The sequence below is a fragment of the Vipera ursinii genome, assembly GCF_947247035.1.
Source record: "Vipera ursinii genome assembly, chromosome: 2".
Lineage (NCBI taxonomy): Eukaryota > Metazoa > Chordata > Lepidosauria > Squamata > Viperidae > Vipera > Vipera ursinii.
This window is the reverse complement of record NC_139513.1, coordinates 168,748,198-168,760,269: the sequence shown is the minus strand read 5'-3', so window position 1 is coordinate 168,760,269 and position 12,072 is coordinate 168,748,198. Positions and strand designations below refer to the sequence as shown.

The window sequence follows — 12,072 nt, the reverse complement described above, 5'->3', positions numbered from 1 at the left end:
TTTTATTATGTGTAAAAAAAATTTAATCCCATTTATATCCCGCCCTTCTCCGAAGACTCAGGGCGGCTTACAAGCTTAGCAGTAGCCTTCATTCTATGTATATGCCTGCTTATTAGGGCTTTCACACACACCCCAAGCGGCATTATTACAAAGTCAGCTTAATTGCCCCCAACAACCTGGGTCCTCATTTTACCTACCTCGGAAGGATGGAAGGCTGAGTCAACCTTGAGCCTGGTGGGATGCGAACCTGCACTAATTGCAGTCAGCTGGTGTTACTTAAGGAGGCATCAGCCCACTGCTCCACCAAGGCTCTTGCTTGTCAGGTAATTATATGTGACACAATAATAAATAAATGGTTTAGGTTAAAATATCAGAAAAACAGAAAAGGAATGTATGACAATACCTATGCAAAAGGCCTTAGATGAAAAAGATCAGACTTCGAGTGGGAGGTTGAAAAAAGATATAAAGTAATAACAAGCCATTTTCAGAGCGCAGCCAGGAAAACCGGACAGAGGCAAGCAAGGGAACTCAAGTGTGTTTTTAGGGTGTCTTTACTTACTCTTGTTCCTTTTATTTTGTCTTCTGTCCTCACGTTCCAACAGGATGGAGACAGATAACATAACCATCATATTAGACTTCATCCTCCTTGACATCTCAAGCCAACAAGAATGTGACATGTTGCTCTTTGCCATTTTCTTGATCATGTATGTCATCACAATGTCGGGAAATCTTACCATTGTTTTGGCCATCCGACTAGACCATCATCTCCGTCATACTCCAATGTACTACTTCCTTAGCAATCTGTCACTGGTAGATATATGTTTCACATCAACCACAGTGCCCAAAATGTTGGCTGGTGAATTCTCTGGAAAGAGGAGGATCTCATATGGTGGGTGTTTGTCTCAAATGTACTTCTTTGTTGCTTTTGGCACCACTGACAGCTTTCTCCTGGCCTCCATGGCACTGGATCGCTATGTGGCCATCTGTCGACCCCTGCACTATGCCACCACGATGAGAAGACACATATGCCAGCTGTTAGTGGCAGCTTCTTGGCTGGCTTCTCACCTCCATTCCCTCCTCCATACACTCCTGATGTCCCGCCTCTCTTTCTGTGCCTCCAACCACATTCCCCACTTTATTTTCGATGTCTTTCCACTGCTCAAAATTGCTTGCTCCAACACAGCTCTGAACACTCTGGTGATCCACACAGAAGGTGCTTTCATTGTCAATGGAGCTCTGATGGTTGTTGGCCTTTCTTATGCACGCATCCTGATGGCTGTACTGAGAGTCCCTTCGGCCAATGGAAAGAAGAAGACTTTTTCCACCTGTGGGTCCCACCTGATAGTGGTTTCCTTATTCTATGGCACTATCATCTGGGTGTACTTCCAACCCTCATCCAGTTTCTCACCTAAGGAAGACACGCTGGCTGCCATCATGTACACCATGGTCACTCCTATGCTCAATCCTTTCATCTACACTCTGAGGAATGACAGGATGAAGGAGGCCCTGAGGAAGCTATTCAGAAGGAAATTAAGCACCCAAGACATACATCCCTAATATTTGTGCGGTAATTGTTTCTGCTCTGCCATTTCCATGCTCCAAGTTATCATCCTGAGACGTTTTGCACAATGATCTTCAGTTATTTACTTATTTAAAACATTATATGGTTGCCCAATTCAGCCAAGGTGACACATTGGGTAGCTTAGCCCACCCCCAAAAGCAAAAACAAAAAAACCTAACAAGAAGAATGCAAATCTCAGGACATATACCTATAAATAATAATAAAACAAGAAAATAAGAAAATGGTGATCTGAACAACAATAACACCATTATCCAATTGGAGCTCCAGCACAGCATGGCCCAAAGGCTCATGGAAAGAGCCAAGTGTTGGCAGCCTTTCTAAAGACAGCTGAGGCCAAAGGAAGCCTTGGTCACGTTAGTCAAGCAAGGAAAAAAAGAAGCCAAAAAATATATATTCTGGACTACATGTCAGCCTTGTTCTTATGTAATCTTTTGAATCTGCTACACAAGGGGGTGTTCGTTTTTCAGCCTGGTTTATTATTAAACATCTATCCTTCAGTGATCACACAGTAGATTGGTAATTGGAGCAGCCCGCCTTAACAAAATGCCCTCCGCACTTCCCTAGTTCTTAGCAAGCATGGGTATTGGACAGGAAGATACCCCAGTGTCTTGAAAATATTGGAAATTTCAGCTTCGGTTTACATAAATAAATATAGCTCATAGCAAGAGTTCATGGGAGGAGCAATTAGCACCCTGAGCTAAAGTTTGCTACCCTGGCTACACATAGGGATGAACTGAAATTGTGGGAGTCAAAATCTTGAATGACATTGAACATCCTTATCTAAATATCCAATCATATCAGGATCTGCTACCAGGAGGAAAAGCAATAGAAGCATTTTTTAAAAAGCCAATAGTTGAAAGTAGAATCCGACTAGAGCAGGAGTCTTCAAACATGGCCCTTTTATGATTCGTGGACTTCAACTCCCAGAATTCCTCAACCAGTGTGCCTGGCTGAGGAATTCTGGTAGTTGAAGTCCATGAGTCATAAAAGGGCCGAGTTTGAAGACCCCTGAACTAGAGGGTGTGGACAAAGTATTATACTGCTTTATAATCATAAACTTCAACTACCAGACCATAAGAAAGGCTGAGCAATGCTCTTGCCAAAATTCCTCTAGAAAGGATTTTAGAAAGTCTACCAAATCTAGATTCCATTTACACAACAATACATTGCCCTGATTTCCTTCTTCCATCTTTAGTCCTGGTCACAGCTGACAGAAACTGTTATCCACATGTAAAGAGGAGAAAATGAGAGCGCTTCCTCTGGTCTTTTCCATTGCCATTGATACCTGTGTGAACAGAAGTTGCCATATCAATAAAGCAAGTATAGTATTTGTGGTGGAAACAGTTAGGGACTTTCCCAATTTGATGTCTTCTGTATGTGATGGACTTCAATGCCTATAAATTATGAGAGTCCATCACATCTGGAAGGGACCAGATTAAACATTAAATACACTCCTTAACGTGTACGGGTCTAATTAAGATATCTACTGTAACTATTAAAGCAAACTCGAAGAGCATCTTGAGAATGGTTTTTAAATTACCCGTAGTTATCCATCCTATATTTAACTATTTTGCTGATAAGAATGTTCTACTTTGTCAAAGGCTTTGCTGAAATATGATAGATTATTGCACCACTTTGGTATAATGTACCAAGAAAGTTATTTTAAAAAGAAAATAAAATTATTCTCATAAGAGTTGTTCCTTCCAAATATCAGCAGAATTCAACCAATGGCTGCATTCTTTTTAAGGTGCTTACAAATGAATCCTTCATTGCATGTTGTTGAATCTTCCCAAGTATTTATGTTACACCAATTGATGTGCCGGGCATCTATTTGTTTCATTCACTCCTCTCTCAAAGTTGCACCTGCTAAATTAGTTTCCTGAGATACAATCAATGCATTATAGAGATCATTCAATGTGAGAAAAATTAATCTCCTTTATTAACACTCTATTTCCTAAAGTTGGAAACATAATTGTGCATCTATAGAGGCAGAGGCAGACAGACACATACGGACAGATAATCTACACTGGATGCTATTCATTTGGGAATACCTATTTGTTTTATAAAATTGATAGTGATTATTTCACTTGGAGAGATTTTTTTTTTTTAAAGTAAGGAACCCATGATTTTGTTTAATAGGAAACTAACTGAAAGCCTATTTGGTCTTCAATCCACTTTCTGTATTTCTGTCTCAAATAATGGGTATAAAGAGGGAGGTAATAGAAAAATGATTAAGATATTAAAAATGAACTAGAGAAGCACTATCAATCAAGATGAAATTTTGGCAATTCAAATCTTAAAACTTTTTAAAGAATCTTGCCTCCTTTATTGGCATTCTAATAGATTTTTAGGTAAAGGTAAAGGTCCCCCCGCACATGCGTGCTAGTCGTTCCCGAATCTAGGGGCCGGTGCTCATCTCCGTTTCAAAGCTGAAGAGCCAGCGCTTGTCCGAGGACATCTCCATGGTCATGTGGCCGGCATGACTAGACGCCAAAGGCCCACGGAACGCTGTTACCTTCCCACCGTAGTGGTCCCTATTTTTCTACTTGCATTTTTATGTGCTTTCGAACTGCTAGGTTGGCAGAAGCTGGGACGAGTAACAGGCGCTCACTCTGTTACGCGGCACTCGGGATTCGACCTGCCAAACTGCCAACTTTCTGATCGACAAGCTTGGCATCCTAACCCACTGAGCCACCGCATACATAAAAAGTATACATACAGTACATAAAAAGTAACTTTCCTATTTCGGGGGGTTTATTGAGAAGTATAATAATATGCATGTGCACGGACACACACATACACACAAAGACACACCTGGACTAGTTAACTCAACAAATTAAAAATGATTTTTAAAAAGGTTGTCCTTGGTTTCAAATTTCAACCTTGTATACGCTAGGCAAAGATAGCTATCCCATAACTAAAGTGAGCTATACAAGCTATCAGAGAGCAGTGAAGGGTTTTCCTTCCTGAGTCTACAATGTTGCTAAGAATAGCTGATCTTAGCTTACATTAACAGACGTATATAATCCCAAATGTGCTGTTCCAGATGGGCAATGAAAGCTGGACCATAAGAAAGGCTGAGCGCCAAAGAATTGAGGCCTTTGAACTATGGTGCTGGAGAAGACTCCTGCGAGTTCCTTGGACTGCAAGGCGATCAAACCGGTCAGTCCTAGGGGAGATCAACCCTGACTGCTCTTTAGAAGGCCAGATCCTGAAGCTAAAACTCAAATACTTTGGCCACCTAATGAGAAGGAAGGACTCACTGGAGAAGAGCCTAATGCTGGGAAAGATTGAGGGCAATAGAAGAAGGGGACGACAGAGAATGAGGTGGCTGGATGGAGTCACTGAAGCAGTAGGCGTGAGCTTAGATGGACTCCAGAAGATGGTAGAGGACAGGAAGGCCTGGAGGAACATTGTCCATAGGGTCGTGATGGGTCAGACACGACTTCGCAACTAACAACAACAAAGGAATATTCAAGGTAACTGACAATCCTAACCTTAACCCATCCTGCGGTAGAGGCTTCAATAGCAATACAAAGTGAAGAATTGTGTCATACATTTCTGTTTTTATTTATTTAGGAAGAAATGGCAAAGTCATTAATATTTATTTAAAGGTATGCAAGAATGTTCATTTATGGGTTAAAACCTAAAACATCTTAAATATTTTCCCCCCTATCCTCCAAAATCTCCTTAATTAGAAAGAAAGAGAAACAGAGAGAGAGAGAGACAAGCAAGTCTCTGTGGAAGAAGAAACACCTAAACATTTAAAGAAACAAACCATAGTTGTTCCCATGAGGGTCTTCTTCAAGAAGTAGTGAGAATTACATCATCATTTCAGCCTGAGGGGAGATGATGGTGGAATAAGGGAGACTGGAGAACTTCATAAAACAGCATAAGAAATCATGAAGCAAAGGCATCTAAAGCTATCTCATAAGAACTGAGAAAGGAGTTTCATGCTCTCTGCTCAGGTATGATGGGATCATGCTCCATGCCACAATTAGCCAACAGTTTTAATGAAGTTTAATGAAGAGAAGGACAAGGGGGGACATGATAGTGTTCCAATATCTCAGGTGTTGCCACAAAGAAGAGGGATCAAGCTATTCTTCAAAGCGCCTGAAGGTAGGACAAGAAGCAATAGATGGAAACTAACCAAAGAGAGAAACAACCTTGAACACTAAGGAGAAATTCCCTGACAGTTAGAACAATTAATCAGTGGAACAACCTGCCTCCAGAAGCTGTGAATGCTCCAACACTGGAAGTCTTTAAGAAGAGATTGGACAGCAATTTGTTTGAAATGTTATAGAGTTTGCTGCCTCCAAGGTCCCTTCCAACTTTATTATTATTATTATTATTATTATTATTATTATTATTATTATTATTATTATTATTATTATTATTATCATTATTATCATTATTATTATTCGCACAATCAGCCAGATGTTATGACTGGATTTTGTCTACCTATCAAGTCCTTACCAAGGACCTAGGATAGGCAGATGTGGATGTTTGATGGTATTACAGATATTCTGTTCTTCATTTGGTCTTTCTTGTAGGCCAGTTTGGTCTCTCCAGTAGTCAGTAAGCCTTCCTAATATACTAATTTCAGTGCCTCTTCATCACTGTCCTTCAGATATTCTTCTAAAGCCATTTTTTCTTCTTCAACCATCTGATGTACTTGCAGCATTCCATGTCCACCTATTTCCCTCCGTAGGTAGAGTCTGTCAATGTCACTGCGTGGATGAAGGGCATGATTCATTGTCATTATTTTTCTGGTCTTCCTATCCATTGCTTTTAGTTCTGCTTGAGTCCAGTCCACTATTCCAGCTGTGTATCTAATGACTGGAATTACCCAGGTGTTGATTGCCTTCACGGTATTTCCTCCATTGAGTTTGGACTTTAAGATCTTCTTCACTCTCTTGATGTATTCACCTCTAATCTTTTTCATGACTTCAGTATGCTTGATATTGTCAGCTTGAAGGATACCCAAGTATTTGTAGTAATCTTCCTCATCTAGACTCTTAATGTTATTTTCGTGGAGCATCTTAATTCCTTCAGTTTTCACTATTTTTCCTTGTTTGAGAGTAAGGGTGGCATATTTGTCCAAGCCAAACTCCATTGCAATATCTTGGCTATATATACGGACAGTGTTCAGCAGCGATTCTATTTCAGATGATGTTTTCACATACAGCTTCAGATCATCCATGTAAAGGAGGTGGGATAGTCTGACAGATGTCTTTGATGTTTCATAGCCACGTCCTGAGTTATTCAGCATTGTTGACAGAGGAAACAGTGCAATAACAAATAGTAGTGGTGATAATGAATCTCCTTAAGAGATATTAACCTCTCCCAGTCTTTCACCATTGACCTGCAACTGTGTCTTCCATTGTGCCATCGATCTTTGCACAAATTTTCTGATGTTTCTACTGACCCGTTATTTCTAGGCACTTGATTATCCAGTCATGTGGCAGAGAGTCAAATGCCTTTTTTTGTCAATCCATGCACATTCAGACTGGTCTTCCTTTTCTTGCAGTTTTCCAAGATCATTTTGTCTATTAGGAATTGATCTTTTGTTCCTCTGCTATTGGGGAGGTTTCCTTTCTGCTAGGGTGCAAAGAGATTGTTTTCAACTAGATGCTGTTGTACTGCATTGGCTACAACACCAGTTAGCAATTTGAAAGTTGTTGGTAAGCAGGTAATTGGCCTGTAGTTGCCTGGTGTTGCCCCTTTGCTGGAGTTTTCATTATTATTAGGTAGGTTTTCCCAGTTGTTAGCCACTTTTCAATTTCTCCTCCTTGTAGTATGTTGTTGAACTGCTTGGCAATGAGTAGGTATATAACAGTTAAATGTTTCAACCAAAACCAATGCAGTTCATCTTCACCTGGTGCTGACCAATTTTTGATCTTCCTTGCTCCTTTTTCTACCATTTTTGTTGTTATTGCTAGTTCTTTTATTTCAACCTCTGTTTTATTTGCATCCACCTCTTTTAACCAAGCTGCATCTTTGTTGTGTTTCTTTGGGTTATCCCATATCTGCTTCCAGAACTGCACTGTTTCTTCCTTGTCAGGTACTGACTGACTCATTGCAGTTTCTCCATTGATGGATTGGTAGAAACGTTTCTGATTGGATTGAAATTGGAGGTTCTGCTTATAATTTGCAATTCGAGCTTCGTATCTACTGATTTTCCTAGCTATAGCTGTTTATTATTTATTTATTTATTTATTATTTGGATTTGTATACCACCCCTCTCCCGAAGGACTCGGGGCGGTGTACAGGGCAAGTAAAACACTATATACAACACATAATATATAAAAATATTAAAACAAATTAAACAAGTAGCCCTGAACAATAAAACACATTCTAGAATTTAAAATTTAAAATCTAAAATCCCAGTCCCTCAGTCCAGGCCGGCAAGTTCGAATAGCCACGTCTTCAGGTCGCGGCGGAAAGAGCGAAGGTCGGGAGCCATCCGGAGCTCAACAGGGAGCTGATTCCAGAGGGCAGGCGTGCCCACAGAGAATGCTCTCCCCCTGGGGGCTGCCAATCGACATTCCCTGACCGACGGCACCCTGAGGAGGCCCTCTCTGTGGGAGCGCATGGGACGATGGCAAGTTAGCGCCAGCAAAAGGTACTCCCATAAATAACCCGGAGCCATTTAGGGCTTTATAGGTCATCACCAGCACCTTGAATCTCACCCGGAAGACAACTGGAAGCCAATGCAGCTCGCGGAGAAGAGGTGTTACATGGGAGTATAGGGAGACCCCCATCACAACTGGCGCGGCTGCATTCTGCACCAGCTGGAGCCTCCGAGTGGTATTCAAGGGCAGCCCCATGTAGAGAGCATTGCAGTAGTCTATCCGAGAGGTCACAAGTGCATGAGTGACTGTGCATAGGGCATCTCGGTCCAAGTAGGGCCGCAACTGGCGCACCAGGCGAACCTGGGCAAAAGCCCCCCTGGTCACAGCTCCTATATGAACTTCAAAACTGAGCTGTGAATCAAGGAGGACACCCAGGTTGTGAGCCCTATCTATGGGGAGTAATACCTCACCCCCTATAGTTAAAGATGGAATAGAATGGACAATAGAATGGCTGTTATTTGCTGCTTTATTATTTCCAGTGCTTTCTTGATCTTCCTTATTTATTTATTATTATTTATTTTATTAATTTAATTTATATACCGCCCTTCTCTCAAGAGACTCAGGGCGGTTTACAGGGCAATACGTAAAAAAAAACAGATACAAAAGTTAAAATTATTAAAACATGATTAAACAATGCCCATAGTACAAATTTAAAATTAAAGTCATAATAACAAATAACAAACCCACCCCGTCCCATCAGGCCAGGCCCGCTTCCTTAAAAAGATGGGTTTTAAGGTCACGCCGGAAGGAGCGGAGGTCGGGCGCCATCTGGAGCTCTACCGGAAGATGGTTCCATAAGTCCGGTGCACCCACAGAGAACGTTCTCCCCCTGGGGGCCACCAGTCGGCATTCTTTGACCGGCGGCACCCTGAGGAGGCCCTCTCTGTGGGAGCGTACTGGGCGGAGGGAAGTTGACGCCGGCTGCAGGTGCTCCCCAAGGTATTCTGGACCCATGCCATGGAGGGCTTTGTAGGTCATTACCAACACCTTGAACCTCACCCGGAAGACAACTGGTAACCAATGCAGCTCGCGGAGCAAAGGTGTAACACGGGAGTATCGGGAGACCCCCGACACAACTCTCGCGGCTGCATTCTGTACCAGCTGGAGCCTCCGAGTGGTCTTCAAGGGTAGCCCCATGTAGAGAGCGTTGCAGTAATCAAGACGAGAGGTCACGAGTGCATGAGTGACCATGCGCAAGGCATCCCGGTCTAGATAGGGCCGCAACTGGCGCACCAGGCGAACCTGGGCGAACGCCCCCCTAGTTACAGCTACAATATGGTCTTCTAAAGAGATCTGTGAATCCAGGAGGACTCCCAAGTTGCGAGCCCTATCTACAGGAGGTAATAACTCACCCCCCATAATGAGGGGTGGGATATCCTGAATATCCCGGGATGCCGGTACGCATAGCCACTCCGTCTTGTCAGGGTTGAGACGAAGCCTGTTCCTCCCCATCCAGACCCGGACCGCCTCCAGGCACCGGGACATCACGTCGAGGGCATCACTGGGGTGGTTTGGGGTCAAAATGAAAAGTTGGGTATCATCAGCATACTGATGATACCCAACTCCAAAACCACGAATGATCTCACCCAGCGGTTTCATGTAGATGTTGAACAGAAGGGGCGAGAGGACCGACCCCTGAGGGACTCCACAAGCGAGAGGCCTCGCGGTCGACCTCTGCCCCCCCGTCAACACCGACTGCGAGCGTCCCAGGAGATAGGAGGAGAACCACTGAAGAACCGTGCCTCCCACTCCCAATCCCCTGAGACGCCGCAGCAAGATACCATGGTCGATGGTATCGAAAGCCGCTGAGAGGTCTAATAGGACTAGAACAGAGGAGTATCCTCTGTCCCGAGCCCTCCAGAGATCATTCACCAGCGCGACCAATGCCGTCTCCGTGCTGTACCCAGGCCTGAAGCCCGATTGGTACGGGTCTAGATAATTTCTAAGTGGTATTTCTCTATTAGGTATTCTTTGGTCTTCTTGTTCTTCAGCTTCTTTTCTTTCATCTGTTCTAGCTTGCTTGCAGGTGATCTTAACTTGCTGATCTTATTTTCTAGTCTAACCTTCCATTTTTGTGGTGTACTATTTGTTTTTCTTTTTTGTTGATTTTGCATCCCAAGTATTCAGTTATAACTGCAGCTGTGCTGTACATTAGTTGGTTTGTTTCTTGCAGTGAATTGGTGCTTATACTTGATATTGCAGTGTTTGCATCTTTTAATGCTTGTGCTAGCTGTTTCTTTGAAACAAGCTTCAATGCAGGCAGCCTTATTCTGTTATTTTTGTGCTGTTCTAGCTGCTCAGTTATTCTTTGTTTCAGTTCTTTTATTTCTTTAATTAGAGGGCTTTGTTTTCCCCGAGGAAGAGGTGCCTGGTTTCCAAATGAGAACAGTTGTATATCTCTGCTGGATTCCTTCACTGCCAACTCCCCCTGACTTGCCTCTACATTCTGAATTACTTTTGACAAGGCTTTGATTTCTTTGCCCTGGGTAAAGCTTTGCAGCTCGTCCAATTCTGTTTCTGTGAATACTTTATTTCACATTATAAATCGGCATTGATCTGCTAGTCTCTGTTCTGTTACTTCTGATTCTGGATGTTGTTCTTTCCAGAACTGGTGCATTCGTTTTAGATATCCTCTTCTTGTTGGACTTGATCTGTAATAACAGATAATTATTTCTTTGTTTTCAATCACTGTGTATTTGCGATGGGTAAAGACCTTTTCTTCCAGTAGTTCTGCAGCTGCTGGCCCTGGTTGCTCAGCCAACAGTCCTGAGTCCTATAACCCATTTTTCACCAAATATCCAGGAACTCCAACATCTAGCGTGGACCTTGTTAAGCTGGGTGAAATCTGAGCTGGTATGGCAATCTGAAATTTACGTGTCACCATATTTTTTTATGGGAGAGACATTCTTTGCCTGACTCCTCTGATGAGACCTGTCGAGTATGGTTGAACCTCTGGCATAGCTCTCATCTTCCTCAGAGTACACAAGCCCCACATCCACATCAAGGCAGTGCCTCACTGGGGGAATAATAATAATAATAATAATAATAATAATAATAATAATAATAATAATAATAATAAAAATAATAATAAAAACATGCATAAAATTTAACAGTCTTAAAGGAGTTGGTATGTATGTGACTCATATATTGATAAAATAAGAGTCTTTTTAAATCAAACCCTCCATTTCCAATAATAAGAAAACAAGAGTTTTTGGTTATGTAGGAATACGCCTTTTTCCACACACAAGAGGCAAATATTTGCATATTTTTTTAAAAATCTTGAGAACACAAAGCATGCTGAGTAACATATTTATAACTAAAACAATTAATCAGTGGAACAACCTGCCTCCAGAAGGTGTGAATGTTCCAACACTGGAAATTTTTAAGAAGAGACTAGACAGCCATTTGTCTGAAATGGTATAGTGTTTCCTGTCTGAGCATGGGGTTGGACTAGATGACCTCCAAGGTTCCTTCCAAATTATTATTATTGTTGTTGTTGCTGTTGTTGTTGTTGTTATAGGTTTTATTGTGTGTAATTTTATTATGTGTAATTATATGTGACACAATTAGATATAGGTTTTGACAAAATAAGAAGTGCCCAAATTAATAAATAAATGGTTTAAGTTAAAATATCAGAAAAACAGAAAAGGAATACCTATGCAAAAGGCCTTAGATGAAAAAGATCAGACTTCGAGTGGGAGGTTGAAAAAAGATATAAAGGAATAACAAGCCATTTTCAGAGCGCAGCCAAGAAAACCGGACAGAGGCAAGCAAGGGAAGTCAAGTGTGTTTTTAGGGTGTCTTTACTTACTCTTGTTCGTTTTATTTTGTCTTCTGTCCTCAAGTTCCAACAGG

At 41.9% G+C, this 12,072-nt stretch overlaps 1 protein-coding gene across 1 annotated transcript; it reads left to right on the top strand.

Annotated features, from left to right (window-relative positions):
- Positions 1-603: 603 nt before the first annotated feature.
- LOC310633436 (olfactory receptor 1f45-like) lies at positions 604-1,557 on the top strand (the record flags this gene model as incomplete). Its single annotated transcript, XM_083351141.1, has 1 exon — positions 604-1,557. The coding sequence occupies one exon, from the start codon at positions 604-606 to the stop codon at positions 1,555-1,557; it is 954 nt and encodes a 317-aa protein (XP_083207267.1).
- Between the last annotated feature and the right edge of the window lie 10,515 nt (positions 1,558-12,072).